At 35.5% G+C, this 24,409-nt stretch overlaps 4 protein-coding genes and 3 pseudogenes across 7 annotated transcripts in view; 3 read left to right on the top strand and 4 right to left on the bottom strand.

The window, feature by feature from the left end:
* The first annotated feature begins 63 nt into the window (after positions 1–63).
* On the top strand, positions 64–5,105 carry LOC105430427 (uncharacterized). 3 transcript variants are annotated; one of them, XM_011643984.2, is made up of 12 exons: positions 64–420; positions 504–651; positions 1,144–1,294; positions 1,373–1,578; positions 1,654–1,856; positions 2,018–2,183; positions 2,288–2,341; positions 2,464–2,668; positions 3,443–3,828; positions 3,985–4,265; positions 4,358–4,456; positions 4,534–5,105. In XM_011643984.2, the coding sequence occupies exons 2-12, from the start codon at positions 541–543 to the stop codon at positions 4,649–4,651; spliced, it is 1,980 nt and encodes a 659-aa protein (XP_011642286.2). In that variant the 5' UTR covers positions 64–420; positions 504–540; the 3' UTR covers positions 4,652–5,105. The 3 variants fall into 3 exon arrangements, with proteins under 3 accessions (XP_011642286.2, XP_011642287.2, XP_025074907.2); XM_011643985.2 differs by lacking the exons at positions 1,144–1,294; positions 1,373–1,578 and having other exon boundaries at positions 65–420; XM_025219122.2 differs by lacking the exons at positions 504–651; positions 1,144–1,294; positions 1,373–1,578 and having other exon boundaries at positions 66–420.
* Positions 5,106–6,725: 1,620 nt separating this feature from the next.
* ImpL2 (Ecdysone-inducible gene L2) lies at positions 6,726–11,598 on the top strand. Of its 2 annotated transcripts, none has more exons than XM_089076799.1 (7): positions 6,726–7,759; positions 9,750–9,923; positions 10,118–10,185; positions 10,278–10,362; positions 10,475–10,664; positions 10,742–11,046; positions 11,245–11,598. In XM_089076799.1, exons 2-7 carry the CDS (start codon positions 9,750–9,752, stop codon positions 11,278–11,280), a joined length of 858 nt encoding a protein of 285 aa, XP_088932925.1. In that variant the 5' UTR covers positions 6,726–7,759; the 3' UTR covers positions 11,281–11,598. The 2 variants fall into 2 exon arrangements, with proteins under 2 accessions (XP_088932925.1, XP_088932924.1); XM_089076798.1 differs by having other exon boundaries at positions 6,728–7,759; positions 10,742–11,055.
* A 106-nt stretch (positions 11,599–11,704) lies between these two features.
* The window catches only part of Btk29A (tyrosine-protein kinase Btk29A), a 36,468-nt gene continuing 23,763 nt past the window's right edge, over positions 11,705–24,409 (bottom strand). Inside the window, exons 5-15 of the mRNA XM_089076768.1 lie at positions 15,708–15,769; positions 15,534–15,617; positions 15,372–15,436; positions 14,958–15,023; positions 14,642–14,770; positions 14,320–14,513; positions 14,006–14,177; positions 13,657–13,825; positions 13,431–13,549; positions 13,055–13,307; positions 11,705–12,977 (exon numbers count right to left, since the gene is read on the bottom strand). Coding sequence (XP_088932894.1) covers positions 12,876–12,977; positions 13,055–13,307; positions 13,431–13,549; positions 13,657–13,825; positions 14,006–14,177; positions 14,320–14,513; positions 14,642–14,770; positions 14,958–15,023; positions 15,372–15,436; positions 15,534–15,617; positions 15,708–15,769 — 1,415 coding nt within the window. The 3' untranslated portion in view covers positions 11,705–12,875. The remainder of the gene's footprint in view (positions 12,978–13,054; positions 13,308–13,430; positions 13,550–13,656; positions 13,826–14,005; positions 14,178–14,319; positions 14,514–14,641; positions 14,771–14,957; positions 15,024–15,371; positions 15,437–15,533; positions 15,618–15,707; positions 15,770–24,409) is intronic.
* On the bottom strand, positions 19,072–20,749 carry LOC112552864 (uncharacterized; annotated as a pseudogene).
* The window catches only part of mRpL41 (mitochondrial ribosomal protein L41), a 58,261-nt gene continuing 54,054 nt past the window's right edge, over positions 20,203–24,409 (top strand). Inside the window, exon 1 of the mRNA XM_011643991.3 lies at positions 20,203–20,340. The gene's annotated coding sequence lies outside the window, so the exon portion shown is untranslated. The remainder of the gene's footprint in view (positions 20,341–24,409) is intronic.
* LOC148936565 (toll-like receptor 3) lies at positions 21,004–23,137 on the bottom strand (annotated as a pseudogene).
* Positions 23,139–24,405, bottom strand: LOC105430438 (uncharacterized; annotated as a pseudogene).

Here is a 24,409-nt window from a genome sequence, read left to right as displayed (position 1 = left end):
TTGAATCTAGAAGAATGCACCAATGAAAAGGATGAGCGCTCGCTTAACGGTTGCGCAATCGTTCTGTTTTCAGAACGTAACCAATCTCGCCACGCGTCTCGAGTTTAGGTTCGAATCGTCCGAGCTGTCTCGTTTGCGCGGATCATCTGTCAAATAAACAAAACAAAAAATTCGAACTCAATTTTAGCCGCGCGCGTCAACAATTTGACGTTGATCGTGATTCCTCTGGTCAGAGGTCGGATTGAAGTACATTGTTGAAGAAAAAGGCCAAGAGGGAGGTTCGTTATGAAACGAGTCGAGGAACAGTATCTTTAATTACTGTTCGCTAACGTCTGCTAGTCGATCGAATAGAAATAAATCAAGACGAGTCATGATAAAGCGATAGTGTGGCAACACCATATTCGATCGCTGTTATTACAGGTAAGTCTCGCACTACGTCCAACGTAAGATTACTTTGAATAAGAATCGAATATATTTATATTTGAGACAATACTTGTCCACAGCAACACTGCTACAGCGTTTCAAAACGTGATTGTTTTTATGAAGTTAGGAAAGATGATGTACAGCGTCCCTCTTCTCTTGCTCTCTTGCTCTTTTCTCTTACCCTTTTCTCTTTCGCAAGATAATTTCTTTTTTGAATATGAATGTTACGTAAGTTACACAATAAACTTTTTGAAAATAAATATTCTGTATATTCACATGGAGTGTATCACAGATCAACTTTTGTTAGCAGATAGCGCGTGTTAAACTGAATAGAAAACTTCTCACTTTGCGATTTTTGCAATATTTAATAAAAAAATTAATTAGTAAAAAAATCTAGTTCAAGATTGATCTAGTCTGAAAGTCAGTATTAATTTCCAATTCAAACAAGATCAAATGGATATAACAAAGAGAATACGCAAAAGCAAGTCACAAATTTTGTTTATAGAGTGTGAAATGAATATAAGTTTAATGACAAAAGTGAGTGATGCAGCTTTTTGAGTGAATATTTATCGATTATTTTGTCGCAAAGTTGCAAAAAAGGAAGATTTTTATTTAGTTGAATTCATTTTGTCTGCCTACCAATGAGAGGTGATCTGCAAATTGTAAAACACCTATATATGTATTTATGTATTGTCATGTACTGTTAATACTATTTTTCAGTACATATTTACACCAGAAAATCTTGAAGGTGAAAATAATAATGACACAAATAAATATTATACTACTGTATTTCCTTTTATTGATGCTAATGATGTTCCTGCTGAAAATAATATAAACGTATCTTTATTTATATATCATAATAAAAAGCCTGGTATGCTTTAATGTCGAGTAATTAAATTCTAATACATCTACTCTATCCATTACTTACATTTTTATTACTTTTTCTTAGATAAAATAAGAGTTAGCTTTCAACCTCCTAAAAAACAATGCAAATTTGGAATATCTTTGTTAGTTAATCCTTCGATTAAAAGCGAAGAGGAATGTAAAAAATATGTCTTTAATCCATATGATAAATCAAAAGTACATACCAGAAACAAAAATATATGTGTTGATCTTCATAAAAAAGCGATTAATTATTATGAGATTAAATATGGAGTAAGATTATATTCATATATATGTATTAATTAAAAAGAGATATTTAGTTTGAAAATACAAATAATTTAATTTCAGGACAATGTGACTATAGATTTCGACTATATTTTTGAAGGATGTTATGCTCTTCAATTTAAAATAAATGGTGATAAATATGTTATGAGGAACCAAGATTTGGTGGATAATACTTATCCACGAACGGAAATTGTAGTACCAACGCTTACCTGTCAACATGAAGAAAGTTTCTTTAATCTTGAAAATAAAGAATCTTCCTTTGAAAGGTAGGTAACAATAATAAATACTATTTATATTGATCTAATCTTAATATTAGTCTAAATTTTCTCAAAATATTTTAAATCATAGTATTTTTTGTAAGAGATATATTTGTTTAGGGAACAATTTAATATAACAAGATTAATTTAAAATTATTTATATTTGACAGACAAGATGTGATAAATTTTACACTCAGTATGTCACTACCGATGGAAACTTATTCTGCAAAGAGACTTGATATAAAAATAATAATTCAAGAGGATGAAAATTGGGAAAAAGGGACTTGCGAGTGGACAGAATATACAGCTGTGAAAGTTGCATGGTCACAATGGCTGGTAATTCTAATTATATTAAAGTGCACTTTTCTTTCTTTTGAACTTTTAACATAATATTTAGTAAATATTAGTAATTAATATTTTATAAATGTTTGTCTTTATAGATATTTAATAATAATGATCGGTATCATAGAAGTCGTTATTGCATTGTAAAACTGGTAAATATTAATTTTCTTATTTTAGAATTGTATATTATTTTAAAACTATCAAAATTTGTATATTTTATCTACTTGTGTAGATATGTAAACATTAAAAACATTAAAAAAAACTTTCTAAACAGGTGAAGATAAATGAGATGTACGAGAACTATGAGACGATTGTACAGTGTAATGTTCAAATAAATAGTTCAAGTTTAGCAAATTATTGTGTCATGTGGCAGATAATCGACGATCGATGTTACAAAGATGAAACTATATGGAAACCACAACAGACAAAGGGTTTTGTTACAGATGATCCTAATCTCCGGTATTGTACACGGTTTGAGCGTAAGTAAAAATAACATATAATTATTAGATTTATTAGAATGAGATATTAGTAGCTTTTCTAGCCGAACTATTGTCAATTGGCATATTAGAAATAATGATAAGATTAAGTATCCTAGGTTTTTATTCGTGTAATTTCGAATTCTCTATAAGATTACTTCAAAAAATAAAAATAGTAGATTCGAACTTAGATCAAATATGTTCGAATTTTTATGAATACTTTATTAACAATTTTACATCTCTTTGAGTTTTAAAATATTTATATTATTATAACATTTGATAACTACAAATATTAGATCGCCATAAAATATAATGAATATAATTGAATATATGATATAAATATAATTGAATATAAAATATAAATAAAAGTATAGAATATATAGAAGATAATTGTTATTTAAAAGCTTTACATACTATATTTCTGAATAAACAATTTCATTCTTAAATGTGAATATTATTTGTAAAAGATTTGATTTTTTACGATAAAAATTATTTATAAGAACATTTCAAATCTTGTATCTACTTCAAAATTCGAAAATAATTAGACAAGATCGATTATTTCGCAAGTATAAGGTATTATTTCTTATGAATATTATCAGAGTATATATATATATCCTAGAAAATAAAACTTGATTATTGGATTTTATCTGAATTTTTAAGTATATATTGAACCTCTTCTCTAAGAAAATAATGCTTTAAATTTTACATATAAATATCAACTTTTCAAATAGATTTTCTGTTTTTATAAAATGATTATGTTGCTAATTATATTTGCAGGTTGCATATATAATGTTTCTGATTTTGATCAGGAACATGAGAAAATTAATGTCATTAATGCATTACAATCCGACAAGAGCACAACTTTGTATCTACCGTTCTTAATTATTGCCGTTATATTAATTATATCAACAATAATTGGAACGCTAGGTGTCTGTTATTATCTGCGTATTCGAAAGGAGGAGGTCAATTTATATATAAACTCGCAACAGGATGATATCGATTGTCTTAAATCTATCGATCTCGTCACTGAAAACGTTAACAAGGAAAGCGATAATATTCCTTTGTGTGACGATATCGTTCTTCTTTATACCAATGGTTCGACGTCTTTCATGGAATTGATGAAACATTTTCGTGAGACACTTGCTAAAATGTGTTTTTGTTCCGTAAGTTTTGCATTATATTAATAAACAACCATGTAACACGCGTCAATATATTTCTTAGTTAATAAGTATCTCTTTGTTAAAGTTTTTATATTTATATAATGCGAATTAATAAAATTTAAACACTAAGGATGTTTTTTACAACCATTGCTCTTGAAGGTGCATGACTGGCATGATGGAACTGTATGGAACGACGTGGCTAAAGTTGGTGCTGTTTTATGGTTTACCAAATTGCTTGATAAGGGATGCCGTATTGTTTGGGTAGATGTGCCAACTACGAGATCTGTCATAATATCAAACTCACAAATAGACCAGTCGAACTTAGATAGATATTATGAAATACATGATTTCCGCGACATGGCGTTTCGCGTCGTGCTTGAAGTGGCGAGAAACAAGATGAACGATGTCACGCAACAATATAATAGACATTTCGTTATAAGGTAACTACAATGATTTTTGTTAATACGATTTTTTATTAATGTCGTGATTGATATCATAGTGTATATGCTTTATTATTTATGGCATTATGCAGGTTTGATAACATGAATAATGTGAACGATCCGTTTCTGGATCTCTCTCCTAACGTGCGATATCGCATCCCCCAGCATCTTGAGCAATTGTGTTCAGACTTGTGAGTATACACATAATGCTCAATGCACAAATATTGTTTTATAAAATAATATAATAATGTAATTGAAATATTTTTAGATTAATAGCGAAACAAGCAGTTTCGGAACACAAGAGTAAGATGGAAGATCTCTATCGTGTTTTCAGATTCCAACTTTATAAGTTTCAAACGCAACATCGTCTGAAATTTATAAAATAGAATCTACAACGTGAAATAAAAAGCACAAGATTATTTTAAGATTATATTAAGATCTCAGCATTAACCAAATCTACGACTGTACAACACAACGAGACTTTATTCGTGTTCTTTTAACGCGAAATGATCACAAAAGCACAAATTTGTTATGTACTACCTCAAATTGTATGTATAAAAATTGTAAATGTTATGCAATGCGCCTATTAATATCCTCTATTATAAGATTATTAGATTTATATATGTCTGCCGCTCGGTTTCTTCTTCAACAACATTGAAGAAAAGACAATTATTGCATTCTGTATTCTCAGGATTAATTTAAATTATTTCTTGAATTCTAGTTCCCACAGTCGCACTGCGATAGTTTTAAGTTTTAACTTTTATACATTTATTATGTTGATTCAGAGATGTATATTTGACATATAATATATATTTTTAATAAAAAAATTCTGCACTAAAATCCATTCGTTGTTATCTTGTAATTTATCTTCATTACAATACTTTTTATTTCGTGCTACTTATCGCATATTCTGTAAAGTATATTTAATAAAAATTCATACAAATTATCCATACGATTTAAGAAAATGTAGCATTTTCAAGAGTGCAATTGTTAGTCAAAAGTTTGAGATTTATCGCTTGTCTCGCTGCGTTTCGAGTTACATTTCCTCTTAACTATGTATCTCATATCTTTGGGTACATTGATAGAAAAAGATGCCTAGGTATGATAGGCAAAATGCGTTTTTAAAATAACCATAAAATCACACGCTCTATAAAAGAATCAAGAGATCTTGTCCTTTAATACTTTTATAATATATGCATTCAGAACATTCCGAAAAAATTCACAAATGGCACACATACGTTTATGTTATACAACATGTGCGTGCGTGCGTGCGTGCGTGCGTGCGTGCGTGCGTGCGTGCGTGCGTGCGTGCGTGCGTGCGTGCGTGCGTGCGTGCGTGCGTGCGTGCGTGCGTGTAAAACGCATTTCGTCTATCATTAGACAATCCTTATCAGCGTATCCAAAAATATAAAGGGATATATAGTTAAGAGGAAATTTAGAATTAAGTTAAGAGGAAAAATAACTCGAAACGCAACACGCAAGCGATAAACACACGCACGCATAAGCACACGCGTCCGCGCGCGCGCGCGCGTACGTATAGGGTATCTATCGTATTAGCATACAGCCACATTCTTTGATGAATTTGGAGTCGATTTTCTGTCTCTGCAAAATGACATTATTTATCGTACTTGCCTATTTTTAATACATTTTTCTAACATTAAATCTTAATTAATTCTAACATTAAATCTTAAATTTAAACTGCAAATAAGGTTTAAAATTAATCGAAGAACATGATATCTTACTATTTATTTGTATTTCCTGAAGACTGAGTTATTATTTTCAACTGTTAATTACTAAAAAGCTATCGACATCTGGATGTCATCCGAGTAAAAATCAATTCCAAATTGATCAAAGAATGTGTTTATTAATTAATTAAGTGATGGAAACATTTTGTAAATGCATGAATAGTATACATTTTATGGATATGTATATACATTTTCACGCGAGAAACTTGGAATAAAGTATATCAATATTTGAGAAAATATTAATGAACGTATGACACACACAAGTTATTTACTCCTTCTTCATTTAATAGATTCTAACAAACGTATGTTTATTGTCCTACACATCAGATCTCATACACGGACGGAGAGATGTTTTATTTCAAATTGCGCGTAACGAAAGGCTATTTCGTGCAATCCGTCACACAAAGAGCGTGTCGTCCTGAAAGGAAACTAATTACTATTACTACAAGAGACAGAGACAGAGAAAGAGAGAGAGAGAGGGGGGGGAGGGACGCGCACTCACGAAAAGGAGTTTCGTGAAATATTACTCAATTACGTATTAACTGAGCGGTCAATTAAACGTGCCGACGGTTATAAACATATTAAACGGTCAACAATCTTCACAATTCGTTCGAACATAATTTTCTAACTGGCGCCTTACAGGGGGGAGGGAGGAGGGGGGGGGGCATTTCGGCACAGCGGCACGGCGGCGGCAAAATTTGAGGTAACGACCTCGAAACCGCTGACGAAATCCAAATTTGACGGCACAGCTGTTTTAGCGCGAACACACACTTTCCGCGGCTTCGTCTTCACGACTGACCGCATATTTCGGATCGCATTCGGATCGGATTCGCGAACGTTGAGATAAATTCAACGATAACGGCGAAATATTACCGCGGCCAATAAAACGGCGAACGCAACCGCGCGATTTGGTATAATATAAAAGAAAGCACGAGACACGAGGTGCGCGCGAGTTAACGCCGTATTCATCAGTCTCGCTCCCGGCAGCTTTTTTTTATCCCATTTTTAAATACGTTTTTCTGCGTGAATGATGTAACGAGGCGACGAGAGTTTTTTATTTATTTTTTTTTTTTTTTTTCCTTTCGGAAACAATCCCTCCTGTCTCGCGGGAGAACGTTCTCTTAAATAATTAAAATCGGTTTATGGTGGTCGCGTGTCAAAATTTGCCGTTCTCTCGTTTTGCTGAAAAAAAAAAGAATATATAAAAAAAAAGGGAAAAAGAAAAACGCCACGTAACGTATAGAAATATTTCTACCCGACCCATGAGGAGACCTGACAGGGATAATTGGAGTCATCTTCTTCCTGATACGATCGTTTTCAATAAAAAGTAATTATCGTGTCGTATCCTTTTGAGATAAAAATCGATGGGGCCTAGATGAGGGCGGGGAAACAAATTGGGGGAGACATATCTATTACGCGGGTACGAACGACCCGTGCAGATAATGAATTCGATTGTTTGCCGGTGGTATTATCGCCCTACTCCCGGTAATAACGGCCAATCGGGAAAAGGGAAGGGCGCCCGCTGTTACATTCGAAATATATAAATGGACCAATAACTGTTACACCGCCGTTCAGTCGGGTCCCTCGATTCGTCGTTCATAAACTGCCCAGGCGCTTGTCTTCTTTTCTTTTCCTCATCCTCCCTCGCCGATTTTTCCCTGTCGCCACCACCGCAGACTCTCTCGGGATAGGCGCACGAAGAGGACACTTTTTGGAAAATCTCAACGACCGGAATCGAGGCCACTTAAAGTAAGTCACGCTTCATATTTCATCAGATTCTTTTTAATTTTAATGTGGATGTCAGGTATCCAATCAAGGAATTCTCATCTCCTTTCCGTAGCGAGGAAACACGAGATTTGTTTTTTTTTTTTTCGTTCCTGCACTAGGCTGTGCTCCAAAACTTTCTGTCTCGCTCTTTTTAAGTTTCAAATATATATGTATTTCATTTTAAGTACAACACACTTGGTTCAATTATAAAAAAAAAAAAAAAAAACAGACGGAATAGAAGAGAAAATATTCATTTTTCCTTTTTTTTTTCGCGTGACGAAATAACGAGAAAAACACTTGTTCTTTGAACTGCGCGTTCGATCCTCTCGTCGGCACCTTTCGGATTTTCAAATATATCTCCCGCATGATCCTCACATCCGAAATAAATCCGCGCTTATGTAAACGCCGACGTTTCAGGCCGCAGAAAAGTTCCTTAAAGGAAACGAACCCCCCCTCCAATTTGTCCCGAGCGAATTTATATGCGTGTGGTGCATCACCGGCGAGATTCATCGTGCGAATCCTCACGCGGGAGCACACGATCGGATCAAAGCTGCGCGTTAGACCGCGGCGGTCTCGGAGGAAAAAAAAAAGAAAAAAAAAAGAGAAAAATTAAGGCACCCGCATCAAAGGAGCGTGTGCCTTTCGCGCACGTGTCGTTCCGGTCCGTTTCCCTCTCCATCGTAAGACGGCTAAGGCAAACCAATCCGAGCCAAAACGGCTGATGCAACCACGGCAAAATAGCGCATCTGTCGCTCTCGCTCGCGTACCTTTTTTTTTTCAGCGGCCGAAACGACACAAGAGACGTCAAGATCTCCATTAGATGTATATTAATAATCGGTACTTATTCGCACGTAACCGCGGAAACGGCCCATGCTAGGCGCATCCTCTGAGTCAGCTTTTTCTTTTCTTGCAGGAAGATATCTATAGTCAAATTCCTCGTTGAAGAGAAAGAGACATTTTTTTTCGTTAGATTAGTAGGACGTAAGTTACTTAAGATTTTAAGGGACGAGCGGTAAGATTACGTCCCTCGGATGATCTCAGGTAGACCCAACCCTCGAGTCGGCCGAATGGAATTTCAATTTCAAATAAAATTTCACGTTGCACAAAATTTTATTAATAGAAAAATAAAAGTTTAGTACTATAAAACTAACGAGCGATCATTTTTTTGTGTGATTGTTCTATATTTTTAAGTTAATTTTTATATTGATTTTTATATTTTTATATTTCTCTGTGTTTTAGAATAATATTTAATATTTTCTTTTTTATTAAAAATATAATTTGAAATTTCTAAACTTTTATTAATTATAATTTTTAATTTAATTTAATCTTTAGTTTAATGGCATATTAAGAAAAAAAATTAAAAATCGATTTAATAGAAATAACGATTATTTTTCTATCAACAGTTTCTGTCTTTTAAATTAATCTTTTTTTTTTTATCAATGTGTGTGTGTGTGTGTGTGTGTGTGTGTGTAGACAGGATTTAAAAAATTGTTAACTTGAATATTTCATTAAAATAAATTATAAATTCATTATAATAATTGATAAAAAGTTAGAAAATTCCAAAATCATATTTTTAATAGAGAGAGAAAGAAGAATATTAATTTAAAGGATGAAAATAATAAAAAAATGATCGTCCACTTTTAATAAATGCTAAGATAAATGCAATGAATTTGCGATTCGAGAGAACTCACTTAGCGGGAGAAATTCTATATATTAAAATGCAATCAAATGCGCATCAAATGTTTTTTTCATGCGAAATCCTTTTTCATTAACGTCTTGTAGAAGTAGTTACGTGCCGACAGATAGCCAATACGATTATCTGTCATGAAATGTAAGTTAAAATGTGCCCTTGCTCTTCGTCCGTTATCTTAAGGAAAACCTCGAGCATTTCACTTGAGGGCGTGTCCAATAATTTTGATATAAGGTTTTTTTTTTTTTAAATTTGTGCAAGTCTTGTGAATGTTCTTTTCAGATGCGACTGTGTTTCTTAAATCTCGCACACCTTCTGGTGATCGTTGCCGCCTTTGATATAGCTGTCGGAAGCCCTTTGCCGTTCATGTTGCTGACGAATGCATCATACACACGGACAAATGTTGATCAATCCGGCATGAACAGACTGAAAGCCGATATTAAGCCGGTGAAAAAGGTATATCATCGGTCTTGAACGAATGAGCTTAAATTTTTACTTTGTTTAAGTTTTCATCATTTCTCTTTCTCATTTCGTCAACCGGCCTTTCGACTCCATCTGCAATTTTGCGAACCGTCAAGCCGGATTCTCTTTCAGCTTTCACATCTAATTCCTCTTTCTCTTTCTAAAAATTTTTGAAACTTTCGTTCTAGAGTGGTTTCACGTCGACATGGAGCAGGATTTTGCAGAATCCGCCGGATTCTTTGGAAGTTGCCGTCGGGTAAATTTATACGTTTCGACATAAAGTTAACGACTCTAGTGTACACATACACAGAAAAGTAATATGATCGCATTCCACACTTGTTCGTTTAGGAGCCGCGTCGAGCTGCAATGCGAGGTAGCTGGAAATCCGCCGCCCCAAGTATATTGGATAACAGGAAACGAGCCGGAAAGACAGGTTGGTTACGTTATATTAACGTCACTAACGTTTATATTTGGAAATTATATGAGATTTATTATAAATAATTATGTAATAATCCTGTTTTGTCTGTTTATCTTTGCGCTCGCAGATTCAGGAATTGACCACGCGGGCCCAAGAAGGAAGCAACATTATATCTACGGAATGGGAAGGAGTCAGTCAAGTTTCTTCCACATACGTGATCGATTGCGTCAGAGTTGAAGATCAAGGTTTAAAATATTGCGTATCCATATCCAAAGACGAAGTGGCGGTATCGGCGGCGACGGTACTCCTAGTTAATAGTAAGTAAAAAAATGATACCGTCAGACTAAGTAAATAAGTGTGTACATGGTATTGTCTACTATCATGTCATCTACAGCAACCAGAACCACCGAATGCAACAAGGAACGTCAGCCCACTATCGTCTTACATTCCGCTTGGAGATTTGCCCTTCAACAAACCACGATAATTCTTCCGTGTAGGGCCGCAGGTCAACCAGCGCCCTATCTATTCTGGCTAGATAACACGGGCAAAACTATAAGTCCCACCACGCATACAAGACATACCGTTCTACCTAATGGCGATCTGCAGATAACTGATCTCGAATGGTCCGATATGGGTGAATATACTTGTAAGGTGCAGTCGGGATATACGGAGAAGAGTGTGTCCACATTTCTGTATCCCGTACGTTCCGTACGTATATAATAAATTTCTGCACATGTTTATAACACGTGATACGTCCAACATTATCAAAAACCTATTAATAATAATTAAAAGAACTATTAACGCGATACTCTCTCTCATATAAATTATATTTAAACAATTTTTTTTTCTTTAACTACAAAATAGATACGCAAACAGCCATTCGTATTTTTGTTCTAGGATTCAGATGAAAGACAGATGATAAATTCCGCATAAAAAAAACTTAATAAGCTTCTATTTTCAATGCCTTTTACTGCGAGCACGCATAAGTGACCAAAATCTATTACACTTATAAATTGTGTCTATAAAAATAGAAATTAGTAATTAGAAATATTATATATTAGAGAAGTACTTATTCTTTTTTTTTTTTTTTTTTACTTTTACGATACCAGTGTTACTTGTCCTCAAAAGTTTGATATTTGAACTTGACAGATTCGTTTCTTACGTTGGATCGATGCATAAAATTTTTTTTTTTAATTTGCATAAAAAATGTAGATGAATTCAAAGTAGTTAATAAATGCGATCTGTATCATCCTTGCTTTTGTGAAAATATTTATTCCTAAGTCCCAGTTTTGTTACGAAAACCTTGAATAGATTTTTAACGGGCAAATTTTTTGTTTATCGATATTCATAACGTATATTTTAAACTATTTGATTTTATTACATATACTATTTAGTTGTATTTACATTTCGTACAAGGTTCATAATTTATAAATTCGTAATGGAAATTACAATAACTCATTACTACAATAAGTCATTAGTTAGCGCAAATTATATATTACTTACCAATCATAGTTGTCCATTAAGCTAACTCCAAATAAAATTACAATCAATTAATTCGTCAGCAAAATGTAAAATTTTGTTATGACTTTTACTTTTTCACCTTGTTTCCTTCATTTCGCTTATTAATTATAATATGAGATATAAACAAGAAGTGTGCTTATTTATTAAATCGGTTTATTAAGCAAAAACAATATTTCCGATTCAAAGTTGTGTCATTATTTTTTGTTTCAAAATAATAAAAAATGATGATTATTCTAAGTTGTGGAATCACAAGTTGAATATTGCATCTGTTGAAAAGGCCATCAATAAATACTATTGTTCTATTTATAAATGTATTTATGACGATACAGAGTAAAGTCTAAAAATTATATGGGAAAAATAGTATGTGAAACACACGCAATAGTATCACGCATCTCAGTAAAGTTCACGTAACATTCGGAACATCTGTTCAAGATGTTCAAAGATGCACACGGAAGGGGTATGAGAGAAAAGGATAGACGAAAGAGCATTAACGTTTACGGGATTTAGAATCACATCTCCGTATTACGGGTACGGCTCTCTAATGTGTAATAGTCACGACAAAGAGTAGTGTGAGTTACTCAATTACACGTACACACACTGGCGTACACACACGTTTTTACTCATTTACCTTTAGTGGCTCGTATTGCCTTGCATATTTCGATCCACGGGTGTCCGTAGGAACTGCAAACGTCACACACGTTATTAGTCGAGCTCGAGGATGGTTTTTGTTGACTAGCTTGATGCCCGGGTGTACTTGGTGACGAGGAGCCCTCTCTTTTTGATTTGCACATGGTCGACGAGAACCGACGAGGGAAATCGATCTTGGAAGGCGGCGGGGAGACCGGCGCGCGGGTCTTGCGCGACGGCAATGTTGCTGAATTGTACGGCAAGTTCGACGAGGGTAAAACGGCGGAGGGCGATCGTTCTGACGACAACGACGATTTTATCGTCGATCGGATTGACCGGCAGGATGGTGAGGACAGGCGCATACACCGCAGAAGGTTGAGTCAATCGTTGACCAATCCTTGGGAGACGCTAATCAACTGCTCCTTCAGGACGCGGAAGGACGGTCGCACTTCCGGACAATGTGCCCAGCATTTACGCATCACCTAAGATTCAAATTCGTAAACTTCTGATTCCATACGCCGGACATATGACGAAAATAAAATGGGAAACGTTGATTTACCTCGTATACTTCCTTGAAACATGCTTTGGGTCGTTCTAATATAATTCCTCGCTGAACTCGTTCGACGACCTCTGTATTCTTTAGGCGACCGTAAGGCATTTTTCCGCACGTGAATACTTCCCACATAAGTACTCCGTATGCCCACACATCAGATTTAGAACTGAAGCGCGTGTAATTCAACACCTCCGGTGGCGCCCATTTAATGGGAAATTTAGTACCGCCACTACTGGTGTATTGATCATCGAGAACATACCTGGAAATATATTGGTTCGATCTGTTAAATTTCGATATACTTTCTTCGCTATCTTTCTTTTTCAGTTAAATTCTTTATCTTTAAAAAAAATCTTTATAAAGATTTCAAAACAAAGTAGTTTACCTAGCTAAACCAAAATCTGCGACTTTTACTACATTTTCTGATCCCACTAAACAGTTCCGTGCTGCAAGATCTCTGTGTATATAATTATGCCTCTCTAAATATGCCATTCCTTTGCAAACCTGTGGAAATCAGAATAAAAAACTCAGAAAATCTTGATCTTGTTGTGTTATCATACAATTGCCGACATCTACGTATTCTATTATTTACAAAGTAGAATTTGCCTTACCTGTATACACATATCTAACAAGAGGCCAACATTTGCACCTAATGAGGCTTCGTGACGGCGGAGGTAGTTGAGGAGAGATCCGTGTCGCATGTATTCCGTGACAATGTATATCGGTCTATCTTTACTGCAAACGCCGTATAGCTGGACTAGGTTTTGATGTTGCAGTTTTCTATAAATAACGAATAATCAAGCTTCTTATAACAAACGTATTTTAATAAGAATTATCAATATTATTTGGAAACTAAATTAATACAGAGTCGGTTTAATTAAATGGATTTCAGCCGAGTTCAGCTGTTCGTCAAAAGTTTTTGATACAACATACACAAAGGAAACTACTATTGAGACTTACGTCATTACTTTAGCTTCTTCTATAAAGTCGTCCTCGGACATAGTTCCCTCTTTCATCATCTTCACAGCGACATCGATGGAGCCGCGCCATTTTCCTCTCCGCACAACTCCAAACTGACCAGATCCAAGCTCCTCCAGCAAATGTAATTCCGCTGGATCGATCTCCCATTTGTCTGTGAAAAAGCCGTTCGCCGTTATGTGGTGGCGTCGTACAGTCGAGATCTTTTCTCATATGTGTACGTTATGTATATAGATTTTATATATTTCATATATATTAAGAAATAGAGAAAGCGCACATATATAAATTTTACAAACCGTGACTAAGGCCAGCGGTTGGTGGTACAGGACGATCGCAGGGGCTGGTCTTCAATCGACTGGCTAGACCGCCGCTGTTGTGTCTATGATAATTAACCAGATCGGGAATGGAGCCGCAGCAATGTTTTTCCGATAAATAAAATTCCCCGCGGGTATTCTGTTTGATGTGATAATGCTTCACGTGGGGATGTGGCCTGCGGCACAACGGAAAATTTTATATTATCGGAAAAAGACGAGGACGAGGCGAAACAATTCAGAGGCGGAAACCAGTCGGTGGAAACCACTCATAATCGTCGCTCGTTGACGATCGGTTTTAACTTACACCTTCGTATAAAGGGAGAGCGTGTAAAGTCCTTTCGTCGACGAGTTGCGAACGACAAAACAGCCCTCCTTATCTTCTTGCTTCAGCAGCGACTCGGCGCGCTGTCTTGACATATCGCCTACGTACCATCTACAACCAAGCAAGTGGAACCATTTTTTTTTTATCTTTATCTTTATATTACGAGCATTTGGCAATGTAAGTCTCTACGCTGTTCCGAACGGAAAATTATTGGTTGATGACTCGTAAAAGTCGGGAAAAGCAAGAAAATGTTATCGAATTCAATGATTTGTGGAAAAAGATTATATATCGGACTTACTCGTATTTTTGTAGTCCCAACAGTTCCTTCTCTTTAACGTAGTTGCTAGGAATGTATCCAATCGATCTGCAATTAAATATACGCTGTATAACTTTGTGCAAGCCGTTCTCTTCCTCGATGCCACGATGTAAGTATTTTCGCATAAATAAACAATCCGGCTATCATGGATAATTATCGCTGATTATACAAGAGTATAGATTACGCTAAGATTACTGTTTGTGAATCGTGCATCGTACAACTGATTATTTTTTTCACAATTATCGACTGATCGCCGCCACCGCGACGGTGTGAAATAAAAACAAAATAAATAAAACGTTAAATATAAATAAAACGTCGCTAGCTAATTGATTTGGCATAAAGGAGTTTTGGAAAGGTTCTAGTCGTAAAGTAGCTGTTTCTAATGAAATCACGTACCCATTCTCGTCTTTAACTTTCCACCAGTGTTCCTGGGAATCATCCAAGACCTCGTACTCCGCGCCCTATACTCGTAAAAATATAGAAATAATAAATATTCTACGTTTAAATTTATAATTCATATTAATGTAATTCATATTTTAATATTTATTTTATCTTCACCTTTTCGAGAGACAAATCGCCGCCTTCGATGGCTCGAAAAGGATACAAAGCTACCACAACTTTTGCTCGCAACATTATCTTTTCCTGCGAGACAAAATTAATTTGCACAGATTACATAAAAGAATAAAGCTAAGAATGAAGCAGCTTCCATTTCAACGGAGAATATAGACTTACCTTCGCTTTAGAGGATGGTGTGCCGGGTGTACCACCCGGCATTATCGGAGTCGAGGGCGTTCCTGTAAAAAAAAAAAAAAGAACAACAAATAATGGTAAAAAGCCTTATTATTATTTTGTCAATTTTATATGAATTATTATTTTTTTTTTTTTTTTAATAATTTTACAGTACAGTATTCTTATATTTAACCGCTATCGATTTTATACTTTTCATTTTACACTTGTACCAAGATATTTCGCGTTCGTTGTGCTAAAATATTATTATAATAAATAAATATCCCTGTTTATTTATAGCTATATTAACACGATAACGGTTGAACGTTTGATAATTACTGTTTTATTGGGCGCGTTTGTCGTTTAATTTGGCCGAAAGGGGAGCCGGAGAGCGACGTTCCTCTTCGCGTGGCAACGCGTGGCAACGAGAATTAAACAGAACATCCCGAACTGACAGGTGTGCACCACGCACCGGAATGACAGCATACCAAATACCCCGTGGACGCGGAGAACGATACCACGAGAGTCTCCACCCTGTCTAGACAAAATCAATGCGACCTCAAACCTCCTGTATCCCCTCTCTTCGGGGCATCTCTTCGGCGCTCCGTCCAGCGCTCGCACGTGCACGCTCGTCGCGTAAACTGCGTGCGCTGCATCCGACGGTTGTTATATCGCGCGAAATGTACGTATACGTATACCTCTCGAAATCGAGAGAAACTTTGGATGCGCGACCGGCGAAAGATTGGTAGCTCCCTTTAACTCAATCAGCGGCACAAAGTTTCGCGGTCGATCTGATATTTTACGAACGTGCGACTCTCTCGTAGCGTATGCCTGTTATACGCTGTTGCTTTAAACCTTGCTTGAATCAGCCTCTCTCGTTTTTTCGCGTGACATCGTGCATTTTTCAGAACGCTCGTTTCCTCGGTACTTCCCGTTTCCTTCCTTCCTTTTTTTTTTCCCTTCTTTTCGGCCGAGTTTCGTTACCCGAGGCAACCCGACCAGGTTCCGCCTGAGGACTTTCCTATGCGAAAGATATCTGGGGTATTCTAACAACGCTCGAGTTCGTTCCTTGTCCATTAGGAAAAATTTTTCGTATAAACGAAATACATTTTTTGAGGGTGGACTTAGATTAAAAAAAAAAAAAAAAAAAAAAAAAAAAAAAAAAAAGGGGGGAAAAGTCACTACTGATAGTACTTTATACAAGTTAATGCATACGATATTTTAATAAATTTTAGATTGCAATTCTCTCTATATTTTTTTCAAGTATATTTCTCAGATTAGTGCGTCGGGATATAGAGGGAAATGAAATAAAATGCAGAAGATGCTCTATCGAACAAGAAGCATGAGCCAAATGAGAGATTTCTAATTTAAAGCAGTGTTAATTTCTGTGTAGTGGATTCTCCGAACTTTTTTTCAGGAAACGACAGCGAGAATTCGTAAAGAAACTTTCGAGCAGCACCAGCAGAATCTCAAGAAGGATATCTCGGTAATGAAAGTCGGGACACAAGGCCTGCGATGAAAAGAGGCTAACAAAATCCGCCGGAGGCGAAGCGTCTCTCTTTTTGGGATCTTTTTGCATCTCCGAAAATATTCCGACTTCCGTGGAAATTCAATAACTGGGAGAGTCTTAAGAAAGAAGAGACGGCAAGGTAAACGTCGCGTCTGAAATAGCGACCTCGTGATATTGAATCTGATTCTCAGCATTGATTCAAAATATATAACGCAACATATTGTTAGATGAAGAAATATCTTGATACAATACCACTAGCGTTTACACTGTTCCCTCCCCCCCCTTTTTTTTTTATGCTTCAATAAGATTGTTCTGTATCAAAATGCTTTTAGAAGAAAATAGCCGAGAGCTCGCTTAACATTCGTTCTTTCGAGTTACTTTTAATCCAAGTTAATTGTTCTCCGATATATATAAAATAAAAATTACATTATAATATCAAATGTAGTTACATATATAATCCTGATAAAACCAAAGATTCATTTATCTCTCTCTCTCTCTCTCTCGTCTTTCTTCTTTTATTACCATCAATTTCTTAAAGAGCTTTACAATCAGATACAAACAAACAGCTAAGGGCATCACCATAGCATGGTGATGCTAACATTAAGCGAGAGACCATTGATTTCCTTATTGATTTCAATGGAGATATTGCTATCCAAGTCAAAATATCACTACTTGGCAAGATGCGAGAAGGTGTCATTATTTATTTTGTGAATTTCATTGTCGGACTGATGTTTTTTTAGACTGGAGAGTCCTGCCCAAAAAATCGATTACAATGTGAAATAGTTTGTTTCTGTTCAATTGCAGTTGCTCCAAGTGAAATAATTTTTAGAATAACGGTGAGAAAGCCGATCTCATTTAATCGAAGATAGAATTTTTTTTAAATCAATCGAGTCGTATAAAAGCGTCATACATATGCTTATCCGATCATCATTTAAGTTGTTAGGGATTCTTCAAAAGCTTATTCAAAATCATCCTTGAAAAGCAACGTTCAACAAGCCCTCTAATTGATTGCAGTCTACGTGATAGAAGTATCAATTTGATTAATCCGGCAGAGGAATCCGGCAAAGAAATCCGATGAAGGAATCCGGCGTCACGCGGAAAGATCCTATTTCCTTTGAGCTTCATAAGTACAATTCAATTCGGGGTTCTCAAAGGATTCCGTTTCGATCGCCGAGATACCGTTGTAACTCGAGTCACAGCCATGTCAAATTTGATAAATCGGCAAATGAATTCTTTAAGTTCAAATGAGTTCTTCAGTAGTTCGAGTTCACTGAACTCCATTGAGACAATTCCGTGAACAAAGTGCTCGGACAATGATTTGTTTTCATCCAACTGGAAAAGCTTCAAGTTGGGCAAATCATGAAAGGATTCCGTCTTCTCAGCATGGATATTTGATTATCTTGCTGCAGATACAAATTCGACACCGAGAAGTTCTCAAAGGCGATTCTCACGGATCTCCAGAAGATCCAAGTGATCGATATATAATAGGATTTCTTTAAAATCAACACGTTACGTAGCTTGCCAAGTAACTTTAAACACTTCCTTATAGTAACAGACAGTGTAGTCGTCGATGTTACAGCAAGTTCGTTTTTTTTTCCTGATAAAACTTTTGCTGAAAATAATAGAACGACTTGCGAGAAGAGCACAAGAAATTATCGCAAGAGAGATCAATCGATCGATACGTCTGATTATTATGAATACAATTGCGATTCGCTTTTCTCGTTTTGGAACCCCGTGAAAAACACGCAATTAAAATAGTATCATATGATTTTGATTATAGTTATCATCACGAGAAATTATCACGATTTTATTCTCGGAAGGGGAATCGATTACGAGTATGAAATGTCAAACAGTTGGAGATAAAAGAAACACGCGGCTTTAATGTATGATCGATAAAGATAAATTCCTTGTTAAGATAAATTCCTTATTAAAGACTTGAAACTTGTCGATCTATATCAGATTTTTAAAATATTATTTTTATTTTTCGCTTTTGATTAAAGAAAACTTTAATAATTATTTTCCAATATAAGAAATAAGAATTACATTATAATATCAAATATATGACAGTAACATGTAACAATATGTTAACATATAACAAATAATAGTAACATATAACATATTATAACTATAACAAAAATTAAAGATTCATTTATTCTGCTTCTTTTAATGCCATTCATTTTTTAAAGAATTTTAAATCAGACAGATCTCTAAGTCGTGATGATCGCAGCATTGAGTGGGAGACCACTGACATCTTTATCAATCTCAGTGGATTTGTTGTCGCGAGAAGACGAGATATTCCACCACGATGAGATCTGAGAAAGCGCCATTATCTATCGTGTGGATCCCATTATTGGATAGATCCATAGCGCGCAGTTTGGAAAGTCCTGTAAAAGTACCGACTACAATGTGAGACAGTTTATTTCCATAAAAGTATAGATACCGCAGCTGAGACAGTTCCTGAAACGTTCCCGGCTCGATAACGTTGATCTCGTTCCGATAAAGATAGAGTGTCTCCAAACCAACCAAGTCGCGTAGGAGCGTCTCCTGAAGACGCTTCTTATCCGATTGTCATTTTAAGTAGAGTTTCAAGCTTGTTCAATCCTCGGAAAGTAACGTCCGGCAAGTCCTCCAGCTGATTGTACTCCAAGTACAGGTCAGTCAATTTAGTTAATTTAGTGTGGAGAAGGGATCCGGCTCTACGCGAGAGATAATATTGTTGGAAAGCCACAAGGTCACCGATTCAAGGTTCAGGGCAAAGAATTTTGCTTTTATCACGGAAATGTTGTGATGCAAGTAGAGATGCGTCAAACTTGATAGGCCGGCAAAGCACGAGTTCTTTGGTATCGAGTCGATTTGAAATTCAACGATAGCACACTTCAAGTGTGACAGTTTCCGCGAACAGATATTCGGACAACAGTATTGCATTATTCTGCAAGTAGAGATACGTTAAATTGGATAAACCGCGAAAGGATCCTCTCTTCAGCACGGATATCTGGTTATCATTAAGAGACAATAGCGACACCGTCAAGTTTTTGAAGACATCCTCGCGAATCTCCTGAAGACTCCAAGAACCTGAAGAAGTTGTGGATGTGGACGGTTGCTAACTTCATGTCCCCATTACTTTCCCAAGTAAGTTTCGACAAGCAGATCCTCATAGTGGCAGATTTTAGTAGTGTCTGATGTATTGGCAAGTCGATTCCCTTTTCCTTTGATGAGATTCTCGCCAAATACAATAGGACGATTTGCAAAAAAGAGGAAAAGAAAGCGCGACATGGCAAAAGAGACCAATTGATTCTTTTAAGGCTTCCACGGTTACTATTTTCAAAAAAAAAAAATAGCCTTAAAAGGATCCGTGGAAGATTCTTAAAAGAATCAATTGGTCTCTGCTCCTCGCCCTGATGAAATGAACTGCAATGTTCACGAAACGTTGGCATTCAACAATGACACAGATAATAAAAACATTTACTTTTTTAGACCAATTGATTATTATGAATGCAATATAAATGATACGAATGCGACTCAAAATCGCTGTTCCCATTTTATATCTCGTGGAAAATATGTAATTAGATAGCGTTATGTGACTTTTGACATTGATTATCGTCATCGTCTAGAAACTATCGCGACTGCATTTTCGAAAGGGGAGTAGGTTATCAAGTAGGAATTATATCAATTGAAGCTAAGAAAAGTAGTTTTAAATGTATGGTCAATGAAGATCCTTCGTTATTTTATGTTAGACTTACATTTTTTCGAATATTAGATTTTTAAAAAATTATTCTTATTATTCATTTCCAATTAGAGAAAGAGAGAGATTTATTAATTATTCTTCAATATAAGACAAATATTGCATTATAATATTAAATATAGTAACATGTATAACATATATAACATATATATAGTAACATATATAACATATATAACATATAACATATATAACATATATATAGTAACATATATAACATATATATAATCATAATCATAAAAAATCAAAGATTTATTTTTCTTTCAATGCCATTAATTTCTTAAAAAATTTTCGAATTTAGATACAGATAGATCCCTACGGCGTCGTTATGATTGTAACGTTAAGCGGAAGGACCATTGATTTTCTTATCAATATCAATAAAGTTGTCGCCGTAGAAATCGAGATTTCATAACTTGACAAGGTCTGAGAAAGCGCTTTTATCCACTAGGATCTGGATTTCATTATCAGACAGTCCGATATCTTCCAGATTGGAGAGCCGTTCAAAAGTGCCAACTGCAATACGAGACAGTTTGTTTCCGTCCAATCGTAATTGTTCAAGTTCAGACAATTCCTGGAACATTCCTAGCTCAAGAACGCTGATCACATTTCGATTAAGATGGAGTGCTTTCAAACTAACCAAATCGCGTAGCAGCATCCTCCAGATGCTGGTTATCCGATTGTCATTTAAGAAGAGATTCTTCAGCTTGTTCAATTTTCGAAAAGTAGTATCGTTTGGTAAACTCTTCAGCTGTAGATTGTAGTACAACTGCAGAGTTTCCAATTTGGGTAGAAGGTGAAGAAATCTGGCGCTACGCAGGAAATATTATTATTATCAAGTGATAAATACACCAGTTTAGGATTCGCTTCGTTGATATGTTATATATAACCCAAGTAAAGAAACATTAAATTTGACAGACTAGCAAATGAGCAATTTTTTGGCATCGATTCGATTTTAAAGTACAATGACAGTGACCGAAGATAAGGCAATTCCGCGAACAGACAATGATAACATGTACCAATTCAACTAGAGAAGCTTTAAGTTGAGCAAACCGCAGAAGGACTCTCTCTTCAGCACGGATATCCAGTTATCGTCCAGATTATTGTCATCATCAAGTTTTTGAAGACATTCTCATAAGTCTCTTGAAGATCTTGAAGTTCTTGAAGATCTTGAATCTCTTGAAGTTCTTGAGATTTAGACTTTCTTTCAAATCTTGCATAGTCTTGCATATCTTGCAAAGTAATTTCGAAGAGAACCCCATTATAATGGCACATTGTAATTACCAATGTTATGGCAAGTCGATTCATTTTTTTTTTTTAATGAAATTGTCGCCGAGAACAATAAAACAATTTGATAGAAGAGGAAATCGCGAGAAAGACCAATCGATCGATATATCTGAATGATATACGAATGCAACTGCAAATTGATCTTCCCGTTGTGTATTCCAAAGAAAATACATGATTAGATAGTGTTGTGACTTTTGGTATTAATTATAATCATTGCTGAGAAATTATCGCGACTGCATTCTCGAATGGAGAATCGGTTATCGAGCACAAAATGTCACAGTTGAAAATAGGAGAAACATGTGGCTTTAATCCACGGTCAAGATAAATACTTTGATAAATAATTATTAAATGTTGGACTTAAAATTTCTCAAACTATACTAGATTTTTTAAAATATTATTTCTATTTCTCATTTTCTATTAAAAGGAATTTTATTAACTGATCTTCAATATAAAAAATAAAAATTACATTATAATATCAAATGTAGCATAACATACATGATATATATATATAAAATCATTGATGAAATCAAACATTCATTTATTTTTCTTTTAATTTTTTAAATATTTTTAAACTAAGATATAGACAGATAGATATTTCCTATGATATGATGATTTCCTATAATATGATGTAACATTGAGCGGGAGGTCACTGATTTCCTTATCAATTTCAGTGGAGTTGTTGCCGAAGAAGTAGAGATATTCCAATTTGACGAGATCAGAAAAAGCGTCATCATCCACTGTATGAATTTCATTGTCGGAGAGGCTCATCTCTTTCAGATTAGAGAGCCCTGCAAAAGTGCCGGCTACAATGTGAGACAATTTGTTTTTATCCAATCGTAACAGCTCCAGTTGAACTAAGTCTCGAAACATTCCCGATTCCAAAGTGCTGATCTCATTCTGCATGAGAAAGAGTCTCCCCAGACCAACCAAGTCACATAGTAGTGCTCTGGAGACATTCGTTATCCGATTGGAATTTAACTTGAGTTGCTTTAGCTTATTCAATCCTTGGAAAACACTGGAATTGTAAGTAAAAGTAGGAATTTTGTAATCTTACCGTGTCGGAAAAAGCACCATCTATTGTATGGATCTTATCATCGTACAAGAAAGCGCAGTTCGGAGAGTCCTACAAAAGTTCCGACTACAATGTGAAACAGATTGTTTCCATCCAAGTATAATTCCTGCAACTGAGACAGTTTCTGAAACGTTCCCGGTTCGAGAGTGCTGATCTCGTTCTAACTAAGATAGAATCTTTCCAAACCAACCAAGTCGCGTAGGAGCGTCCTGGAGACGTTTGTTATCTGATTATTATTTAAGTTGAGAGCTTTCAATCTGGTCAATCTTCGAAAAGCGCGTTTGGCAAGTCTTTCAACTGAATTGTAGTCCAAGTACAGAGATTCCAATTTAGGTAACTCAGCGAAGGAATCGGGCGCCACGGGAGATTTTTTTTTTTTTTTTGAGATTCAAACCTACTAATTTGGGATGTGCGAAGGATTCTGTTTCGATTGCCGTGATACTGTTGTAAGCCAAGAAAAGCAATGTTAAATTCAACGTGCCGGCAAATGAGTTCTTTGGATTTGATTTTGTTGAACTCTAGCGGTAGCTCCTGAAGAGATAATAATTCCGCAAACAAATACTCAGACAGTGGTATCATGTTGTTATTCAAGTCGAGAAACTTCAAGTTAGGCAAACCTTCAAGTTAGGCGGAAGGATTTTCTTTTCAGCACAGATATCTCGATCTACCATCGGATAGAATCAATTGTATCACTGACACGTTCTTGAAGCGTCTTCATGAATTTCTTGAAGAGCCAAATCGCTAATTTTTAATTGAAAATTTCCATCTTCAGAACTACGTTGCGTAACTTTGATAAGTACCGCCTTGTAGTGGCACACATTGTAGTCGTTGATGTTACGGCAAGTCAATTCGTTTTTTTGTGACGAAATTCTTGTCCAGGACAATAAAACGACTTGCGAAAAGAACAGGAGAAATCGCGACATCGCGAGAGAGACCAAACAATATGTCTAACTGAGTAATACGAATGCAACTGCAAATTGATCTTCCTGTGGTGTATTCCATGAAAAATACATGATTAGATAGTACTGTGACTTTTGTTTTTAACTATATAATCATTGCTGAGACATTATCGTGACTGCATTCTTGGATGGAGAGTCGATTAT

The sequence above is a fragment of the Pogonomyrmex barbatus genome, unplaced genomic scaffold (genome assembly GCF_055798465.1).
Source record: "Pogonomyrmex barbatus isolate J1 unplaced genomic scaffold, ASM5579846v1 scaffold2, whole genome shotgun sequence".
In the NCBI taxonomy this organism is placed as follows: domain Eukaryota; kingdom Metazoa; phylum Arthropoda; class Insecta; order Hymenoptera; family Formicidae; genus Pogonomyrmex; species Pogonomyrmex barbatus.
The sequence above is the reverse complement of the archived record's forward strand: the minus strand, read 5'-3'. Positions and strand labels throughout refer to the sequence as shown.

What these genes read in the sequence shown, in the direction of transcription:
- LOC105430427 (XM_011643984.2), top strand. Translation starts at nt 541, where the DNA reads ATGAAGTTAGGAAAGATGATGTACAGCGTCCCTCTTCTCTTGCTCTCT. An exon ending in TTTTTGAATATGAATGTTAC is followed by an intron (nt 652 to 1,143) that starts GTAAGTTACACA and finishes ACTATTTTTCAG; the next exon opens with TACATATTTACACCAGAAAA. An exon ending in CTAAAATGTGTTTTTGTTCC is followed by an intron (nt 3,829 to 3,984) that starts GTAAGTTTTGCA and finishes TTGCTCTTGAAG; the next exon opens with GTGCATGACTGGCATGATGG.
- ImpL2 (XM_089076798.1), top strand. Translation starts at nt 9,750, where the DNA reads ATGCGACTGTGTTTCTTAAATCTCGCACACCTTCTGGTGATCGTTGCC. An exon ending in TCTTTGGAAGTTGCCGTCGG is followed by an intron (nt 10,186 to 10,277) that starts GTAAATTTATAC and finishes TTGTTCGTTTAG; the next exon opens with GAGCCGCGTCGAGCTGCAAT. An exon ending in GACGGTACTCCTAGTTAATA is followed by an intron (nt 10,665 to 10,741) that starts GTAAGTAAAAAA and finishes TGTCATCTACAG; the next exon opens with CAACCAGAACCACCGAATGC.